The 21,438-nt window shown below is 47.8% G+C and overlaps 1 protein-coding gene across 8 annotated transcripts in view; it reads right to left on the bottom strand.

Moving 5' to 3' along the window:
- The window catches only part of PLEKHM1 (pleckstrin homology and RUN domain containing M1), a 47,904-nt gene that overhangs the window by 23,882 nt on the left and 2,584 nt on the right, over nucleotides 1–21,438 (bottom strand). For 6 of the 8 annotated variants that reach the window (XM_042967902.1, XM_042967899.1, XM_042967897.1 and 3 more), the window contains exons 1-5: nucleotides 21,315–21,403; nucleotides 18,062–18,150; nucleotides 14,331–14,578; nucleotides 11,966–12,592; nucleotides 4,400–4,811 (exon numbers count right to left, since the gene is read on the bottom strand). In XM_042967902.1, coding sequence (XP_042823836.1) covers nucleotides 4,400–4,811; nucleotides 11,966–12,592; nucleotides 14,331–14,578; nucleotides 18,062–18,109 — 1,335 coding nt within the window. In that variant the 5' untranslated portion in view covers nucleotides 18,110–18,150; nucleotides 21,315–21,403. Of the gene's footprint in view, nucleotides 1–4,399; nucleotides 4,812–11,965; nucleotides 12,593–14,330; nucleotides 14,630–18,061; nucleotides 18,151–21,314; nucleotides 21,404–21,438 lie in introns of those variants that run through there. The other 2 variants (XM_042967900.1, XM_042967898.1) reach the window with 2 other exon arrangements.

Here is a 21,438-nt window from a genome sequence, read left to right on the forward strand (position 1 = left end):
TTGGCTCAGGTCATGATCTCACAGTTTGTGAGTTCAAGCCCCAAGTCAGGCTTTGCACTGACAGTGTGGAGACTGCTTGGGATTCTCTCTCTTTCCCTCTCTTTTTCTTTTGCTTTTTAATGTTTATTTATTTTTGAGAGAGAGAGAGAGACAGTGCAAGTGGGCAAGGGGCAGAGAGAGAGAGATGGAGACACGCAATCCAAAGCAGGCTCCAGGCTCCAAGCTGTCAGTACAGAGCCCGACTCAGGGCTCGAACTCGTGAACCGCGAGATCATGACCTGAGCTTAGCCGACTGAGCCACCCAGGCATTCCTCTCTCCCTCTTTTTCTGCACGCGCATGAGCGTACACACTCTCTCTCAAAATAAATAAATAAACGTTAAAAAAACAGGCAAGCCATAGACTTGAAGAAACGTTTGCTATATGTATATGCGACATATTTTTTTCTCTAATAAAAGACATATCCATAATATGTAAAGAGCCTCTACCAATGAATCAGGAAATACACACAACTCAATTTAAGAATGAAGCAATGACTTAGAGACTTCCAAAAGCCAATAAGCAAAAGAAAAGGTATCAAGACCGTTAGTCATCAGGGAAATGCAAATTAAAACCACAGTGAGGTCCCACTACACACCTATTAGAGTGGCTGAAATGAAAAAGACTGATGACCCCACTGGCTAGGATAAAGAGCAATGAAAATGCTCACATATTGCTAATGTGAGTACAAGTCAGTGCAAACACTGTTAGAAAACTGCTTGGCAGTAGGCACTAAAGGTAAACATATGCCTTCCCAATGACTGGGCAATTCCGCTCCTAGATATATACCCCCAGAAAAGAGTGCAGAGGGGTTCACCGAAATACAAATGTAAGAATGTTCACATCAGCTTTCATCATAATAGCCCAAACCTGGAAACAACCCAAATGTCTGTTAGCAGGAGAATGGATAGATGCACTGTGATATATTCTTACAATGGAATGCTACAGAACAATGGAAAAGAACAAACTATAGCCTCATGCTATATGCACAAGTGAACCACACAGACATAATGCTCAGTGAAAGAAGCAAAAGGGTATACGTTGTACAGTTCCTTTCATACGAATGAAGTTGAACAATAGGAAAAATTAATCTACGGTGCTAGAAGTCAGAATAGAGGCTTCCTTTAGAGGGGAACAATGGGACAAGGCATGAGAGAGCCTTCTGGTGGGCTGGAAATGTTCTATGTTTCCATCTGGAGGATGGTCATAGAGGGTACATCGTATATAATTACTCACTGAGATGTGTACTAACGATCACTTTACAGCATTCCTCGAAAACATTCTAAAGGGGGAAATAATAGTGTTTTTTTCTGGTAAATTTTTAAAAATCTTTATTTTTGAGAGAGAGAGAGAGAGAGAGAGAGAGAGCGCGCGCAGGGGAGGGGCAGACAGAAAGGGAGACACAAGAATCGGAAGCAGGCTCCAGGCTCCGAGCTGTCAGCACAGAGCCCGACGCGGGGCTCGAACTCATGAACCACAGATCACGACCTGAGCTGAAGTCGGACGCTTAACCGACTGAGCCACCCAGGTGCCCGGAAATAATAGTCTTTTGAACAAATGGTGCTGGTACCACTGTACATCAATATGCAAAAGAATCGAGCTGGACCTCATCCTCATACCATATACAAAAGTCAACTCAAAATGGATCATAGATCTCAATGTAAGAGCTAAAACTATAAAATTTTTAGAAGGACACATAAATCTTTGTGACCTTGGGCTAGGAAATGGGTATAGACAGGACACCAAAAGCACAAATGGCAAAAGAAAAAAATAGGATTGGACTCTATCAACATTGAAAACATTTATGCTGTAAATGTTACCACCAAGAAAGTGAAACGACAACTCACAGGATGGGAGGAAATAGTTGCTAATTATGTATTTAATAAGGGTATACAATCCAGAATATATAAAGAACTATTATAATTCAATAATAAAAAGACAAATAATCCCATTTTAAAATGGGCCAAGGGGTGCCTGGGTAGCTCAGTGGGTTAAGCATCTGACTCTTGGTTTTGGCTCAGGTTGTGACCTCACGTTTTGTGAGTTCAAGCCCTGCATCGGGCTCTGTGCTAGCGGCAAGGAGCCTGCTTGGGACTCTCTCTCCTTCTCTCTCTGCCCCTCCCCTACTCAGGCACGCACTCCCACAAAATAAATAAGTGAAAAATAAACAAAATAAAATAAAAATGGGCCAAGGTTCTGAAAAGACATTTCTCCAAAGTAGATCTACAAGTGGCCAAAAGTCACACAAAAAAGATGATGCTTGACATCATTAGTCATTAAAGAAACGCAAATCAAAACCATAAGTAGATACTGCTCGTGCCCTTGGCTAGCTATAATGACAATTTTTAAAAAGACAGTAAGGACTGTTGGTGAGGATGGAATACATTGCTGGTGGGAATATAAAATGGGGCCGCTGCTTTGGAAAACAGTTTGGTAGTTCCTCAGAAGGTTAAATATAGAGTTACCATGTGACCCAGAGATCTTGCTGCTGGGTATACATCCAAGGCAATCAAAAATATACCCACACAAAAACTTGTACATGAATGTTCACTGCTGTGTTATTTATATTAGCCAAAAAAATGGGGGAATAAAACAAAAGTCTATCAACGGATGAAGGACAAAATAAAATGTGACGGATTCATACAAAGGAATCTACAATGAATTATTACTCCCTGAAGCACAGATCAGCCTCCGAAAACGACGAATCCCAAAAACAGTATGTTAATTGGAAGAAGCCAGTCACCAAAGGCTGCATATTACATGATTCCATTTATGTGAAATGTCCAGAATAGCAAATCTATAGACAAAGGAAGTAAGTGGTTGCCAGGGGATGAGAGGAGTGAGGCCGGAGGAGGAGGATGGGGCGTCACTGCTAATGGTAAGGGATTTCTTTTCTTTTCTTTTTTAAATGTTTTTATTTATTTTTTGAGAGAGATAGAGACAAAGCATCAGCAGGGGAGGAGCAGAGAGAGAGGGAGTCTGAAGCATGCTCCAGGCTCTGAGCTGTCAGCACAGAGCCTGACACGGGGCTCGAACTTGTGAACCACAGATCATGACCTGAGCTGAAGTCAGACACTCAAACGACTGAGCCACCCAGGCGTCCCAAGGGATTTCTTTTATGGGGGATGAAAATATTTTCAAATTCGATTGTAGTGATGGCTGCATAACCTTGTGAATATACGAAAAAAAAAATGGAATTATACACTTTAATTAGGTGAATTGTATGGTATATGAGTTATATCTCAATAAAGCTTTTTAAAAGCGCGCGCGTGTGTGTGTGTGTGTGTGCGCGCGCATGCACGCGTGTCCTAGTCTATTTCACGGCCTTGGCCCCATCCTGAGTTACAGGATCTGGAAGCTACCGGATGAGAGATACGCACGGATGGAGCTGAAAAAGCAAGACTATATCCTAACGTGACCCCAGACAGCAGCTGGGATAAACCTGGGGTTCTGTATGTCCACGTGCACACGTGCATACAACTTCCTACCCTGGCTATTCATGACTCAAGAACAAATGTGAAATGGCAAAGAGCTCAGGTCTACAGCTTTGACAACCGCTTCACTGGGCCGATAGTTCTCAAGCCTCTGACCCATGGCTCTGTGCAGGAGATTCCCAGGGCTGGCTTCCCTCGGGGTTATCAACAAAGGAGACTGGCCCATTCTAGAGCTGCACTGCCCAACAGAAATAGAATTCCAGCCACATGTATCATTTTCAATGTTCTACTAGCCACGTTTTTAAAATGTAAAAAGAAACACGTGTAATTAACTTTTATATTTAACCCAATATCAACAATATTTTCATTGTAACACGTAATCGAGAAATGATTGAGATATTTCACCTTCTTTTTTTTTTCAGACTAAGCCTTCAAGATCCAGTGTTTATTTTACATAACTCATCTCAGTTTGGACTAACCACATTTTACACGCTCATTCAACAGCCACGTGTGGCTAGTGGTTACCATATTGGATGGTGCAGTTCGAATCTGGCTCATACTGCAAGATGAGTATTCTCAAAGTCTGGTATTTGAGAAAATCTGAATTTAATAATAACAAGAGCTGAGGAGGAAACCAAGGCTCAGTGAGGCAAAGTGCCTTGCCCGAGGCCTTGAGCTGATAAGTGGCAGTGGTTATGAGCAGGGTCTATGATCAGATGAGAATTATCTTCTCTACGGGGTCAATGTGAGAGGACAAGAGAGACCCATGGGAAGGGACTGGCACTGTGCCTGGCTCACGTCCACCGTGACAGATATGAGGGGTTAATGGAGACAAGGCAGAGACCACTCGGGGTGGCTAGCTGGGGAGACCCTGCACCAGCTGAGACATTTCCCCAAGACCTCTCCCCGAAAAGCTTGTATCACTCACCGGGCTGGTGGGTGAGGACACCCCAAGGCTCCGTGCAGCTCCGTCATCCTCCAGAGACTTCTGCTGGCCACTCCCCGGGCTGACTGCTCTGGCCGCCGCCTCTCTCACGGGACTGGAAGGCCTCTGGTCTAAAATGCTCACCGAGGGGACAGCTTTGGCAGTGCCCAACTGCAGCAAGCCCAGGGTGCCAGGTGCCTGGGGAGGCGGCTCCTGCTTGCGGTCCCCATCTTGAGTCCCAGAGGATGCTTGGGGCGGGAGGGGCTCTGCGGGCACATCAAAAGGGACGCTGGCCTCCAGGCCGGGGAGGGGGAGTGAGGCCCGCCCCGTGGGAATCTCCATTTCTCCACTCAGTCCGCTCAGTCCGTTGGTTGGCACAGAGTTTACCTGGGCTTTGCTGAATTCCGACAATACCCTAGAAGTTTTTAAACAGAGAAACCTGTGTGACAAGCTGTCAGCTAGAATGCCCAAGGCTATTGGGACATCGGTAAGAAGGCAAAACTGCTGTCTGGGGATTTCAAAAACAAAACATCCTCGTCATCCACCCACCGTGCTCCTCTGCTTACACACAAGCCTTCCTCTGACACTCCTCACAAAGTTTCTCCCCAGCTGGGACTGAGGTAGAGTGGGCGGCCAAGGGAATTGCGGGGCCCGGGATCTCCGGTGCAAGCGCCGGTCCACCAGAGCTGGGCCGTATGTGGGGTCCCAGATGCCTCCTGTTCCCAGGACCTGCTGCCGGAGATCAGTGTACACGGGGTGCAGGAGTGTGCACGCAAGTATACATGGGGTGTGCACCTGCTCACTCTTCCAATGGTACTGGCTCTTCTTGCCCTTCAGTGGTGCTTCAGGGACTACGGGGAGCCAGTGTTACTGTCTTTATGTACACACACACACGCACGCACATGAAAACTACTCTGGGCCTTCTAAAACGTGCACTGGCTAGTGGCTGCTCCCCTTCTCCTGAGGCTTCTGAGAATCCACATTCTGTTTCTGAACTAGAACTATTGGCTGTCTCCTCCTTTGTTTATGAACCAATAGAGTATGTCATGGGCGAATACAGATTCATACAACAACAAAGCTATCCGGGGCCCAAGAGATTGCCCATATCTGCCCTAATGGTTTAGACTGAGTCAGAAGACATGCCAAACTCCCCTTAATGTGGGCTCATTTCCATAAGGATTTTAGAACTCAAGTTTTTACCTTAATGTCTTCTGGCTGAGCTGTGTGCTCTTATCTACATCATAACCCCAAACAACATTTCAAGACATGCTAGTCAAACATTGGCGAACAACCCATACATTTATGGGCAACTGATTTACAGCCCAAGACATTTCAGTGGGGAAAGAATAGTCTGTTCAACAAATGGTGCTGGGATAAGCGAACAGTCCCATGCAAAAGAAGAAAGTTGGACCCCTACCTCACACCATATAAAAAATGAACTCAAAATGGATCAAAGACCTAAAAGTAAGAGCTAAAACTATAAAACTCTTAGAAGGAAACAGGTATAAATCTTCGGATCAGGCAATGGTTTCTTATATGACAGCCAACAAATAAGTAAACAATAAAAAATAGGTACGCTGGACTTTATCAACACTAAAAGCTTTTGTGCTTCAAAAGGATACTATCAAGAAAGTAAAAAGACAACCCATAGAACAGGAAAAAAATCTGCATATCTTATATCCAAGTATTATCATATATCTGATAAGGGTCTAGTATCCAGAATATAGAGAGCTCTTACAATTCAATAATATTAGAACAAATAACCTGACTGAAAAATGGGCAAAGGTTTACAGAGACATTTCTCTAAAGGTATACAAAGGAAAAGTACATGAAAAGATGCTCAATATCATTAGACGGTAGTGAAATACAAATCAAAACCATAATAAGATACTACTTTATGCCTACCAAGATGCCTATAACAAAAAAGACAGAGGGGCACCTGGGTGGTTCAATCAGTTAAGCATCCGACTTCAGCTCAGGTCATGATCTCACGGTTTGTGGGTTCGAGCCCCGTGTCGGGCTCTGTGCCGACAGCTCGGAGCCTGGAGACTGCTTCAGATTCTGTGTCTCCCTCTCTTTCTGCCTCTCCCCAACTCATGCTCTGTCTCTCTCTCTCTGTCTCTCTCTAAAATAATAAACATTAAAAAATTTAAAAAAATTAAAAAGACAGAGAATAACAAGTGTTGGCAAAGGTGTAGAGAAAATGGAACTCCTACATGCTGCTGGCGGAAATGTGAAATGGTGCAGCCTCTGTGGAGAACAGTTTGGTAGTTCCTTAAAAGTTAAACATAGAGTTACCATATGAGTCAGCAATCCAACTCATGGGTATATACCCAAGAGAATTAAAAGACAATGTCTGCACAAAAACCTGTACATGAGTGTTCACAGCAATATTATTCATAGTAGCCAAAAAGTAGGAATAGAACGAATGTCCACTAACTGAAAAGATAAAACAAATTGTGGTGTATTCACACAATGGAATATTATTCAGCCATGACCCATGCTACAACACGGATGAACCTTGAAAACCTACTAAGTGAAGGAAGGAGGTCACAAAAAGCCACATAGTGTATGATTCCATTGGTATTAAATGTCCAGAATAGGTAAATCCATAGCTAGTGGGTAAGGGGTTTCCTTAAAGGGTGATGGAAGTGTTCTCGAATGACATCATAGTGATATGGTACAACCTTGTGAATATACCTAAAGGCCACTGAATTGGACACTTCAAAATGGTGACTTTTATGGTATGTGAATTCTATCTCAACAAACAAGTAGGTGGAAGGTGTCACTGTGTTGTCCGAACAGTCACGGGGGGTGGGGGGCAGGCGGGTGCTGATTCTTGCTCTCGGCCCCACTCTAAAAACAGACCGATGAGAACCCAAGAGTGTGGTTTGCAGTGTCAGGCACTGAGGCGCTAATAGGTTCTGGAAACAGAGGGGTAGTTTCCGCAGCTAGAGAAGGAGGGACATTTAAAAAGCGACTGCAGGGGCGCCTGGGTGGCTCAGTCAGTCAAGCGTCCGACTTCAGCTCAGGCCATGAACTCGTGGTTCGTGAGTTCAAACCCTGCGTCGGGCTCCGTGCTGACAGCTCAGAGCCTGGAGCCTGCTTCGGGTTCTGTGTCTCCCTCTCTCTCTGCCCCTCCCCTGTCCGCGCTCTGTCTCTCTCTCAAAAAGAAATAAACAATAAAAAACATTTAAAAAGTCAAAAACCAAAAACCAACTGCATGTGTCCAAACCGCTGTGACAGAACGGAGCCCCTTTCTGAAATGAACTAGGGAGGCAGACTTTTGACAAATGTCCCCTGTGAGGTTCCAGCTCTTCATGGAGTCCCAAGAGGTGGTACAGTGACTAAGAGCCGGGCTCTTGGTTGGCTTTGGTTGGCACACTGCTGTGGCCCCACAATAGGTTCCTAAAGTTCACGGACTTCATTCCTTTACCCGTATAACCGGCATGGTAACAGCACCCGCCTATGACTGTGTTCAAGGCTGAATGAGATCATATAGGTAAAATGCTTATAGAGTGTCTGGCACAAAGTAAGTACTCAATAAACATTAACCTCAGTTTGTCACTGGTTGTTCTTATCGCCACTGGTAAGACTGCTTAGCCTCTACACACATGGCTATAAAAATGTAAGGAAAGAGAATTACGGAAATATTCACCAGCATTACCGAAATGGTTACCAATTATAAATGAACCCTCATCTGTAAGACACATTTTAATGATGGAGTGGACTGGGTGTGGGAATAAAGAAACACCACCCGACAGCAAGAAGCTTGTGTGATAAATTAGAGTTTCCACCAAATCAACACCACGGTCAAGATGAAATCAAGTTCACAAGAGTCTCACCAGGATCAGAGCTGGTCGGCAGGACCCAGAGAGAATAAGAGACATGCACATCAAGTGGGAAAAAGTGCGAGAGATGAGGTTTTGAAGGAAAAGTGAAAGAAAGAGAATTTTCAAAACTTTTGAAGAAGACGCAACATAGGGCTGAAACGCTCCGGTCCTTCCACTTCTGTCCAGCTCAGGGCAGCGTTTTTCAAAAACTGCCTGTTCAAAAATTCTAGCAGTTTGTGCTTTCATTTAGAAGACAGTCTGAAAACATATACGTATTATATACATGCGTATATTGTGCGTACACAGAGGCGTAGGTGTGGAATAAAAGCATGGGCTGGAGAATCGGCATGACCACCCCATAAAGTGCCCCCCGCCAAGCGATTCTGAGCCTGCGCTTTTCCTGAGCACGTGGACTAGCGTGTTGGGGTCCACGGCACCACCTGGCGGTCAGGGGTGCTCATGAAAGTACAGGAGGGGGCTGCATGTGCAAAGAATCATTTCCCCCAAGAGAAGGCCTCATGATAACGACCTCTGACAAATATCATCAAGCACAGATCTGCAGCTGTGTATACACAGACAAGTAGCGCGAGAACTGACATCACGGGGACCCCCAGTAGTAAAATGATAATGACACCACCTATGGAGCACTCACCCTGTGATTGGCACTGCTCTAAGCGCTTTGCATACCTTAACTCACTTCCTAGCATTCTTATCCCCATTTTGCAGATGAGGACATCAAGATCAGAAAGGTTGCGTAACTTGCCCGGGGTCGCAAAGCTGGTTAATGGAAGACTCCAGCAGTCTGGCTCCTGAGCCCACACTCCTAACCACCGGCCCCTAGCTGCGCTTCTCAGCGATCAGTGTAATTCAGACCCAACCGACACAAAAGAAGCTATTCAGGCCATCAATCCTCTATTCACAAAGCAAACTGCAGTTTGGTTTCCAGAAAACATTAAGTTAATACATTTCATTGGAATGTTACATCTTTTGTACTTTATGTTTAACTTGTAGATGATTTTAAAAAACTTTTTTTAACATTTATTTTGATAGAACGCCTGTTCTCTCTCTCTCTCTCAAAATAAATAAACTTTAAAAAATCCACGAAAACAACTATTTACGTAATATGACAAAAATAAGCGAACTCTTAACTGCTGATGTGACTCTTCACCCTCAGACACACCCTCTAAGAGCTGGTGTGTGTGGATGTGCGAAGATAACTTCAAGCCCGGCACTCAGAGTGATGGTGCTGGATGTGTGTTTGTGCATCTGTGCGCTCTGTGTTTGCTGGTTCCGCACACCACTGCCCCGCGCTGGTCTGTACATCCTGACCCTCTTCCCTTGACTTCTCCCACAATGCCCAGGATGACGCTTCCCACAGAGGGTGGACGGTCACTGATTCAACGGCCTTAAGCTGGAATTTTCCAATCACAAGACTCGCGAAAGATAAAAGCAGGGCACATGACAAACAGAGGGCCGGCGGGCTGGCCTGTGGGAGGAGGAGACACAAGGAAGGGTTCAGACAGGTGAATGAACTTAAGTCACGCCATCGGCCCAGCCGATAGAGCGGGGATTGCTCCCTTCCAGGATGTTCTACCTAAATTCTTGTTTGATGTTTCAAAGTTCTAGCTAATGTGCTCTGTTGCTCAGAAGCTGCTTCAGCCGTAATTCGCCCCCAGGCATCTGATCTGATTCTCAGCCAGCTCTATGAGGGAGCCTCCACTTTACAGATGAAGAAACAACCTCACAGAGCCAACGCTTGGCCTGCCGTTACTGGACTTGTGACTGGTAGAACAGGGCTTGAGGCTGGATCCTGCTACAAGCCAGTCCGTACCGGCACCCAATCTGGTGTTCTTCCCACAGCAGCTGGGAAACCTGTAAAGCCTTGAATGAACCAAGAAGGTAGGGGCACACAGGAGTAGAAAAGAAGATCCTAGACACTGGCTGAGGGAACATGGGTCTGGTTGAAGGAAGCACTTAACAAAAATTTACCATTTTCGGGGCGCCTGGGTGGCTCAGTCAGTTAAGCGTCCGACTCTTGATTTTAGCTCGGGTCATGATCTCACAGTTCCTGGGATCAAGCTCTGCATCACGCTCTGCACTGACAGCGAGGGGCCTGCTTGGGATTCTTTCTCTCTCCCCACACCTCTCTCTCTGCCCTTCCCCCACTCATGCTCGCTTGCTGTCTCTCTCTCTCTCTCAAAACAAGTAAATAAACTTGAAAAAAAAGTTGATCATGTTCTACCTATTAGATGAGCAAATATCCAAAAGTTTGATAATACCTTCTGCCTACAAGGCCGAGGGGGCACAGGTACATTCCTGACAGAGTGTAAACAGGCGATTATCTATGAAAATTGTAGATTCATTTATCCTTTGCCTCAGCAATTCTGTTTCTGGGACTTTACTGAACAGAGATAGTTGCATAGAATTCAAAGATCACATACACACGGTTATTTATAGAAAGAGTGAACTCCAGTGTCCAGTAAATACAGGGCTGGTCAAATAAACTAAGGTACATTCATACAATGGAAACACATGCCACAGGGGGGAAAAAAAAACTGAAGAAACTGATACGAAGCTCCAAAACAAAAATTCTGATCTCTTCTAAGACAAGGTATCAAACAGTATATTTATAATAGCTTTGTGGGGATGGGGCAGAGATAAGAAATAGACATTTAAAAAGTCTATCTATTCCTATCTGTTAGATGCATTTAGAAACATCAGAAAAAGACATGTAAAGGGGGTACCTGGGTGGCTCGGTCAGTTAAATGTCTGACTTCAGCCTAGCTCATGATCTCACGGTTCGTGAGTTCGAGCCCCACGTTGGGCTCTCTGCTGTCAGCACAGAATCTGCTTCAGATCCTCTGTCCCCCTTTCTCACTGCCCCTCCCCTGCTCATTCTCTCTCTCAAAAATAAATAAATAAACTTTAAAGAAAAGAAAAAGAAAGATGTAAGGAATTAATAATTATGGTTACAAAGGTGGAGAAGACGTTTCACTGTAGGTAGACTTTTTTTTCTTACCATAAAAATAAATCTATTAAAAAATGAGTGTTTAAAAAGGGCCTGAACGAAGAAGGCTCTGCTGGGGTGAGCATGGTACAACATAGAGAGATGGTGACTCACTACCTTGTACACCTGAGACTAATATAACACCGTGTGTCAACAATACTCAAATAGAAAAAAGTTCTTTTAAAGAGACAGCTCTGCCCAGCGTCCCTTCTCTAGTCAAGTTCATTGCTCCCTGTGCTCTTCCTCCACTCACTCGCTTGGCCCCTTTTGTGCACCACCTCCTCCAGGCCTCATTCAGGGTCTGTGTCCTTCAGAGGCCTTCTGGGAGGTCGCAGCGGAGCACCCAGACGCGCTGGGCTTCACTGCGTCTTTTGGAAGTTGTATATCTAACTCCGAACCGTTGGTTTCCGCCCTAGAGGCAATAATATTTTACACGAAGCCTCAGAGAAATTAGGTAACTTGTCGAAGATCAGCCAGGGGCAGAGCTGGAGCCTGATTCAGCTCTGAGCCCTCCCTGAATCCATTCTCCTCGCTGCCCCATGTTGCCTCCAGTTACAAGTCCCGGCAACTCCAGTCCCTGAGGAAGAGCCACGATCCCCTTTTCCTTTATGCCCTTAGAGAGGTCAATGCTCAGTGACAGGCAATCACATGCTACAGGGAGGGAGAGAAAGAGGAAGAGGAGAAGGAAGGAAGGCAGGGGGAGGAGAGGAGTGGGGGAAGGACACTCACTCTTGCAGAGACGGGTCTGAATCATCGGCATTTGCTGTCCCCAGGTCGGAGTCGTAGGACATGGGCTCCTCGGAACGGTCTGGACTCTTGGAGCCATTCTCTTGGAGTAGGCAGCTATCAGAGTTTAGGCTGCAAGACAGCTGGGATGAACCGGCGGTGTCCAGGCTGAGGGAGGAGGCCGTGAGCTTCCGGTTCCGTCGGATCTTGTGGCCTGAGTGCTGGACTTCGATGTCCTCCGAGCCTGAGGAATGGGAAATTGAATCCAGAGACTCTTTCCGCTGTAGTTCTGTCCCAGAGGTGGTGAGGGGGTCGAGCTCAGAGAGCGGGCAAAGCCCAGAGAGAGCCAGCGGGGTGAGCGTCCACTCGTTTAAGATGGCGGACTTGTAGGAGAGCTCGAAGGATAAGGACGTCAGTCCCTGCAGGAAGCTGAGGAGGAACTCGCCCTCCTCGGCATCTCGAAGCAGGGCTGTGGGCTGATAGTACTCGCACAGGCGGGCGGGCTCCTGGAGGAGCAGCTTCAGGTAGCACTCCATCAGGCCGTCATTGAGGGCCAGCCTCAGCCAGGCCCGGCAGCGGCCCACGTCCGTGCTGACAAAGATCAGGTGCTCCAATTCCGAGACGATGTGCCTGGGGGTGGAGAGGACAGGCTTGTTTCAAGAAGTGAGTTCAGATCACGGAGGATCATTTTATCCACTGGTGAGCAGGAGCCAGTAATAACGACTGCAAGTATATACAGGCTTGGGAAAAAATCTCAGATAGCAGTGTTCTACAGGGAATTGAGAAATATTTAGCTACAACTCCCCACTTTTTCGAGGTTACTGTCATGCAGGATAATTGCCATTTTTGTTTCAACTCCCCAGGCGCCCTTGACATCACCTGCTCATCCGGCATACATGTGATGAGCCCCTAAGTGCCAGGTCTTTGGAGCTGTGAAGATACAGGATACAGACATGGTCCTGCCCTCAGTCCAGGTTACTACCTTTCAAGGGCACACGGAAGTGAACCCTGTTGTCAGTAGAGCTGGGGTGGGGGGAAGGCAATCACTTCCAGGTTGCAGTAAGGACAATGCCTTAGGCAAGGCATTGCGGGATTAGGCATAGGGATTAGGCACAGGCAAGGCATTGAGCTGGGCCTTGAGGGATTTCAAGCCGCAAAGATGGAAGGGGAACCTCAGGCACCAAGGACTGACAGAGAAAAGGCACCAAGGGTAGGGAAGCAGCAGCTGTGTAACAGGAGTGGTGAGCACTCCCGTTACAGCACGGGGAGGAGGAGGAGTGGCTGATGGGGTTGCAAAGTCAGGTGATGCAGGGTCTTGAGCATCCAACCGGTGAGGCAAGGTGGGGCAAGGGTCCCCACACCTGGCTGTGCGTCAGAATCACCTGGGAACCTGGTCAGGATACAGATTCCGGGGCCCCAACGAAGTGAATGGAACTCCAGGCTAGCACTGGGGAGCCTGAGAGTTTTTACACCGGGAAATGACTTGACCGCAGTCGCGCAGACTTCTGGGTGGGCTGCTCGGGATAAGATCATGTACCCAACTCAGTTCCCGAACCCTTGGTCTGATGTAAATGCCCTTCCTCTGACCATCACAGTGCCCTGAGCACGTCTCGCCCATAGGAGTGCGTGCTCCACAGGGCTCAGGGAATGAGCTCGGGTTAGCTTAAGCTCAATAAGTGTTGACCAGCTGCCTGACCTAAGGACAGACACAATGAGATAAGGGGGACAATCAGAAAGCCACTGCCACCTAGGAGTGAGGTAAGAACCTGAGATAGGGCGGTGGCAGTCAGCATGAAAAGGAAGATACAGACTGACAAGGCACCTTCAGGCTGAAGGTGGCATTTAATAGCCCTTAGAGGCAACGTGCCAGCAGCTGCTTGCTCCAAAGCCCAGGCAGTTAGGGCCAGGGCCGCAGAGGCAAACGTCCCAGGGTGGATGGATATTCAGATGATCTGGATTCCACGTCTTTAAAAAATGCCATAGCCTGTTAGGATATAATACTTAGCATAGAGATGTTCAAACATTCCAAGGCAGGGTCAGCAAACCTCTTCTGTTAAGGGCCACTTAGTAAAGATTTTAGGCTTTGCAGGCCACACATTCTCTGTTCCAACTACCTAACTTTGCCACGGTGTGGCAAAAAGGCGGCTCCTGCTAAAGGCGACCAGCCAGGGGCCTGAGCAGCCCCAGGCCATTGCCTGTGCGCTGAGGGGCTCTTGAGGCTTGGTCTAACAATAACCCCTATCTCACCCATCTCCATTCTAGAACACAGAGCATCTCTGCTGCTTTCCCATATAGCTGTAGAGGGAGAGCCCAGGGTCACCCACACTGAAGCTCCTCCCCAAAGCAAAGCCTCCCCTGCTGATCTCACTTGTGGGTGACAGCTTTCAGGAGGGGCCAGAAGACAGGCTGAGGCAGAGGCTTCTGGTGGGCGCTCTTCTTCCTTTTCCCTCCGGCCTCGGCTCGGATGTGCTTGGCATGCAGGCCGTGGATAAATACGGCCTCCAGGGCACTGCACATGGTGTTGGCATCTCCGTCTTCGCTAGTGACCACTGTGTCCGAGGACACGTACTGCTTCTGCAACGCCTTCACAGATCCCACTAGCTTCTTCTTGATGACCTAGTCGGTGTCAGACATAACACAGGCCTTTAGAAGATCCTGCGGTGACCCCTGGAAGGTAAGTGCTTATCACCAAATACACGCACACCCACACACGTGCTCACGTCTACCTGTGGGTGTGTATACAGCAAAACTAGCACAAGCTAATCATAGAAAACAAAGATGGGCGCCTGGGTGGCTCAGTCGGTTGAGCGTCCGACTTCGGCTCAGGTCGTGATCTCACGGTTCATGGGTTCGAGCCCCACGTCGGGCTCTGTGCTGCCAGCTCAGAGCCTGGAGCCTGCTTTGGATTCTGTGCCTCCCTCTCTCTCTGCCCCTCCCCCACTTGCACACGCACGCACGCTCTCTCTTTCTCTCAAAAATAAATAAACGTTGGAAAAAATTTTAAAAAAAGAAAGAAAACAGAGACAAATCATAGAGGAGAAAAGGAAAATTACGTACTTATACCACCCAGAGATAGTTATTTTTTTGCAAAGATATTTGTATATTTTTCTTTTGTTTTGCTTTTTAAACCGAACTTCAGTGATTTGATAGCCATAGAAATCTTGTGTTTAAATACCGGCTCCATCATAGTTACAGGTGTGGGAGCCTGGGTGATCCATCTAGGGCAGGGGTGAAGCTTTCCACCTTGTTTAGGGGTCTACGATTCCATGAAGAGGCAACAAGTGCCACTTTAGAACCATAAAAACACCAAGAAAACAGGAGCATGGTCCACATTAAGAAAGATCGTAGGGGGGCGCCTGGGTGGCGCAGTCGGTTAAGCATCCGACTTCAGCCAGGTCACGATCTCACGGTCTGTGAGTTCGAGCCCCGCGTCGGGCTCTGGGCTGATGCCTCGGAGCCTGGAGCCTGTTTCCGATTCTGTGTCTCCCTCTCTCTCTGCCCCTCCCCCGTTCATGCTCTGTCTCTCTCTGTCCCAAAAATAAATAAAAAACGTTGAAAAAAAAAATTCAAAAAAAAAAAAAGATCCTAGGGGCACCTGGGCGGCTCAGTCAGTTAAGCATCTGACTCTTGATTTCAGCTCAGGTCATGATCTCACGGTTTTTGAGTTTGAGCTCCGTATCTGGCTCTGTGCTGACAGTGTGGAGCCTGCTTGAGATTCTCTCTCTCTCTCTCTCTCTCTCTCTCTCTCTCTCTCTCTCTGCCCCTCCTCTGCTCATGCTCACTCTCCCTTTCAAAATAAATAAAATAAACGTTATTTATTTAAAAATATCTTTTTAATGTTTATTTTTGAGAGAGAGAGAGAGAGAGAGAGAGAGACAGACAAAGTATGAGGGGGGGAGGGGCAGAGAGAGAGGAAGACACAGAATCCGAAGCAGGCTCCAGGCTCTGAGCTGTCAGCACAGAGCCTGATGCAGGGCTCGAACCCACGAGCCGTGAGATCATGACCTGAGCTGAAATAGGACGCTTAACTGACTGAGCCACCCAGGCGCCCCTAAAATAAAGAAATAAACTTTAAAAAGAAAGAAAGAAAAAAGGAAAGATCCTTGACCTGGCAGTCAGAGGCAGATGTTAGTCTCAGCTCTGTTGGTCAACAGCTGGGTCACTACAGACATTTCACTTAACCTCACTGAGCTTAATTTCCTCATCTGTTAAACGGAACGAATACTTCCTGACCTACAGCACAGGAGTTGGGGGGCGGGGGGATTACTCTGAGGGCAGGACTTGCTTTTTTTTTTCATTCTTGCATCCTCAACACTTGGCTTGGTTCCTGACACATGTAAGTATTCCGTTAAGGTCTGTTACATAAATCAATTATAAAATACATATATGTAAAATCCTTTGGAAAGATAAAGACAGTTCTGTCATAGTATAAGCATGTCAAAATTACCTATGTGTTTTGGAAAAGGATTGGGAGGGAATACAGAAAACCTGGTTTGAACTGTTAGCTGATAGGATTATGGATAAATATTTTACTGTTTTATTTTTATCTTAGCCCAAACAGTTCATGTTAATGTTCTTTGAAAAGTCGAATGTTCTTTTTTTCTTTAAAAAAAAATTTTTTTTTTTTTAATGTTTATGTATTTTTGAGACAGAGAGAGACAGAGCATGAACGGGGGAGGGTCAGAGAGAGAGGGAGACACAGAATCTGAAACAGGCTCCAGGCTCTGAGCGGTCAGCACAGAGCCCGACGCGGGGCTCGAACTCACGGACCGTGAGATCATGACCTGAGCCGAAGTCGGACGCTCCATCAACTGAGCCACCCAGGAGCCCGTTTTTTTTTTTTTTCTTTATAACAGCTTTAATGAGACACAATTTACATTGCCTAAAATTCACTCATTTAAACTATACACTTCAGTGATTTTTGGTATGTTCACAGAATAGTGAAACTACAGCCACTACCTAATTTTAGGACATTTTCATTGTCTCAAAAAGGAACACTGTGCCCATGAGCAGTCACTCCTCTCTAGTCCCCTCTCCCTCAACCCCTAGCAACTACTAATCTACTTTCTGTCTTTATGGATTTGCCAATTCTGGACATTTTGTGTAAATGAAGTCATACAGTATGCAGTCTTTTGATGTTAGACATCTTTTCATATGACTTATGGGTCATATACTTCTTTTATTGTTTGCTTATTTGACTGGAGAGAGAGAGAGAGAGAGAGAGAGAGAGAGAGGCAAAGAGAGAGGAGGACAGAGGATTCAAAGTGGGCTAGGGAGTGACAGCAGCAAACTCCCAAATCGTGAGATCATGACCTGAGCCAAATGGACGCTCAACCGTCTGAGGCACCCAGGCCACCCTAATGCCCTCTTTTCTTTTTTCTTTTTTTTAATGTTTATTTATTTTTGAGAGACAGAGAGAGACAGCATGGGAGGGAGAGGGCAGAGAGAGAGAGGGAGACCCAGAATATGAAGCAGCCTCCAGGCACTGAGCTGGCAGCACAGAGCCCGATGCGGGGCTCCAGCCCATGAGCCGTGAGATCATGACCTGAGCCGAAGTCGGATGCTCAACCGACTGAGCCACCCAGCTGCCCCTTCTTTTAATGTTTACTTATTTTTGAGAGAGAGAGAGAGAGAGAGAGAGAGAGAGAGAGAGAGAGAGAATGTGCATACATGTATGTGCCTGTGGGGGAGGGGGCAGAGACAGAGCGGACCGAGGATCCAAAGCAGGCTCTGCTCTGACAGCAGAGAGCCCAATGCAGGGCTTGACCTCACAAACTGCAAGACCATGAGCCGCTTACGATCATGACGCTTAACCGTGTGAGCCACCCAGGCGCCCCATATGTATGACTTCCTTTGAGAAATCCTTGGTCTTCAGGCAGCCCCTATTAAAATCCGTTGTTTTTTATCAATTCCCATTCTATCACCAATAAGATGTTCTAGAAAGGGCAGGGTCTCCTCAGAGCCTGCTTCTGCTATAACTCTTTCTCAGCCCGAAGCCTCGCTTTCCAGACAGTACTCATTCATTTCAAAGTGAGGAAGACCAATGACATGGCTGTCCCGTGCCCCCTTCCCCACCCTTGAGCCTCTCCGACTGCCTACCGGGATGGCAGCCCGGGGGTCCAGTCCATTCTCCACCACCGAGAGCATTTCCGCTCACACTGCAGCTCCCTCGGAGAATCACATGACACCTGCAGAGACAGACGGCGCGGCCACATGAGCAGGTTCCAGCTCACCACCCCCAGCCAATTCTCCCCCTCCCCCCAGCAGGCAGCGGGTCAGCCCATCTTCCTCAAACTGCAATGCAAAGGCCTCTGAATTCAAAAGTAAAAGCCAAGAGTGGATTTTAAGGAAGGAAACAAGGGAAGAGAAGAAATGTGAGGGCTCGAATCTCAGGAGGTGGGGAATCCTATGTGCCGTGGGTGGGTCCACCCTAATCAGGGCATGGAGAGGCCTCTGTATGCCACACCAAACGCTGGCACAAAAAAGCAGGGAATGAGGGGCCGATTTGGATACAGAACTAAGGGTGCGAGGGGGATGCTGCCGCTGGAGGTGCCAAGAGCCCACGTGGACCAGGAAGCAGGGGCTCACAATTCACATTCGGAGCCTCTGACTCCTGTGCCAGCCCGATGTCTGCCAGCTCGGCAGGGACAAGCACAACTGAAGGAAGTTTCCAAAGGGAGGGCCTCTTGCTACATAGCTGCTTCCCCTCCAGGCACGAGGGTCCAGCTGGAGCAGCACAGGGACACGCCTAAAGGGAAACAACACGGGTTCGAATCTCGATTTGCCACTAACCACTTAGGCATGCTAGGTGGGGCACCACGGCAGACGTCTCAAACGGAGGTTATGAATGTGGAAAACGCCCAGCACAGGGCCTGACGGTACTAAGGATAAATGGTATCTATTACCCCGGTTGGATGTGGCCAAGCCTTATAGGCAAAGGCCACTGTCTGAATGAGTCCGCTCAACTACCTGAAGTCAGTACACAGGTAAATCCCTCAGGGCACTGGCTTCCCCCCCACCCCCCCGGGGGTGGCTTAGGTGGGGGGGGGGCTCAACCTGAGCCTCGGGGGGTGGCTGTTGGCTCGCCTGGACCGCCCCAGCCACTTGGACGGACCAGGATTGGGCAGGCACATTCCCATCTAAACAGATCTCTAGTGACCACGCTGCCGAGCATGGAGGGACACCAAAAAATAGGTCATCGCTGTCTCTGTTCTCAAAACCCTATGGCCCAAAGAAGTTATCAAATGGAGGCATGCTGAATGGATTTTGTACTGTTTACACACATTGCTTCATTCATTCCTTGTAACCACCCTAGGCGAGCTCTTTTATTATCCAGATCTAACAGATATGAAATCAAAGCTGACCCAGGTCAGGGAACTTCCCAAGATCCCAGGGCTGATCAGTGGCGGGCTCTACCACCTTCGGCCAGGATGACATCCACCCTTCTGGAAGAGGCGGGTGTGAGCTAGGGCTAAGGGGTGGCTGGGGAGGGGGCAGGGAAGTCTTGGGAGGAGGGCTCTCCAGCTGGGGGCCCAGGTGGCGGGATGCAAGGGAGCATCAGGGTTGAGTCTGGCAGGAAAGGTTTACAGGCGAACAGTGAGGCATGGAGAACGGCAGGGTGGCCCTAAATGATGAAAGACGCTCTGATTCAAGCCCTGGCCTCTGGATCCGGCAGAGGGTGAACAGGACCCAGCGCCGACCTTCCTAAGTAAGGACATGCAAAGGCAGATAGGTGTGTGGAGGACGGCCCCCACGAAACCAGCTCTGGTCAGCGCACAACAGACTGACAGGAGGAACACTAGCCCCTGGCCACAGCCCATCAGACTGTCTCTCCCTCCACCACTTTCCCAGCTCCTACCCACTGGGAATCCTCAGGACCCTTCGCTGGAGACCAGCTCCATGCTCTGGCCACCAGGGCACCGGGAGAAGGGGACATACTATAGAGTCGGTCCTGAAACCGTGCCTGATCCTAGAGGCTGGGTTTCTTCAAGGCTACCCTACGCAGCCCTGCAGGCCAAGTTCAGGCTCGCTGGCTTTGAGACCCTGGCATCCAATCCCCTCTGGCAATTCCGGGGGCCTGCCCTTCTAGACAGAGCCTCAAGCCCTAAAACTGCCCTTCCCTCAGCCGGCCTCAAGGCTTGGGCCTCAGCAATCTGAAGAGGAAGACCATTGAGGCCTCATCAACTAATTCACTGAATATAATATTCACTGGAGGGAGGGAGGCTTATCATTAAGTGGGTGCTCTGGCCAAGTCAGGGTCTGCTGAAAAAACAAAGTAAACTGACACTGAGGTCAGAGCAGGGCCAGACAAGAGACAACTGTGACCTAAAACAGTGTCAGGAACGTCACAAAAGGACAACAGTGCAGAGAAACCTAGAAGAATTGCCACTTGACAATTCACAAAACAGAACTGAGACGTGGGGGTCAGGCCAAAGTTCCGGGCACATCTTTCCTTGCAGGAAGCCAAAGCTCCCTACATAGGCCTGTCGGTTCTAGAACGCCTCAGGAAGGCAGGAAATGGCTCAGAGGCAGGACCACGACCATCTACGATGTGAGATCTCTGGGCTCTGGGTCTCCTGACTGCTAGGTCAGCACTCCAGCAGGCTCCTTGGGTGAGCCAGACCCCCATCTACCATGCTATGGGACTGGTTTCACTTTCTATCTTCAGAGCTGTCTTCACTGACACCAAGAAGCAAACGAAAGAGGGGTGGGTCTTCAGGAGACCCAGAAGAAAGAGAGCAAGTAGAGAGTTCAAACATCCCTGATACAGTTGAGCAGAAAAGGTGAGTGCCGTGTGCCTTTAGGAAACTCTTAAGTCACCCTTCGTCTACCTCTGCCCCTCTGTATTGGTTCACTCTGGCACAGGATCTCATTCTCTATCCTCATTTAATTCTTAAAACAATCCTGTGAGAGAAGGATGAGTATCCCTCATTCACAGAAGAGAAAACTGAGGCTCAGTAGAAACATGCCTCAGGTGAGGGACAGAATTTTCTCATTCCAAGCTCTGTGCCTTTCGTCAGTTCATACTGTCCCAGGTCCTTGGTTCAAAGAGTTTCAGGCAAACTTATTATTCACAGACTCTTCAGAAGCTCCACCTTATCAAAGAAGGCCTAACACTGACAAGAAACAATCTTGCCCATCAGATCTGTGGCCCCAACTAGCTGACCACAGGTCCTTTCCATGGCAGCCAGGTTTCCGAGCTGTCCCTCCTCAAATGTTCCAACACACAGGAAGGAATCGTTGGGGTTGATTCTCTTCGTGATACTGCCTGGCCTTCTATAAACATCCAATTTCACTTCCTCCAGAGACTAAGGAAGAACGAAAGGAGGAGAAGGACTCAGATGAGACTTACATTAAAAGAAGAAATGGATAACCTGGCTTCACCACTTTCGAAACACTCCGTTCATCAGTAAACAGCAACCTCTTCTTCTTAGAGACTTCCCCGCCATCCGCGACAGCCTCGTCTCTACGGCCTG

Source organism: Panthera tigris, chromosome E1 (assembly GCF_018350195.1).
Source record: "Panthera tigris isolate Pti1 chromosome E1, P.tigris_Pti1_mat1.1, whole genome shotgun sequence".
Lineage (NCBI taxonomy): Eukaryota > Metazoa > Chordata > Mammalia > Carnivora > Felidae > Panthera > Panthera tigris.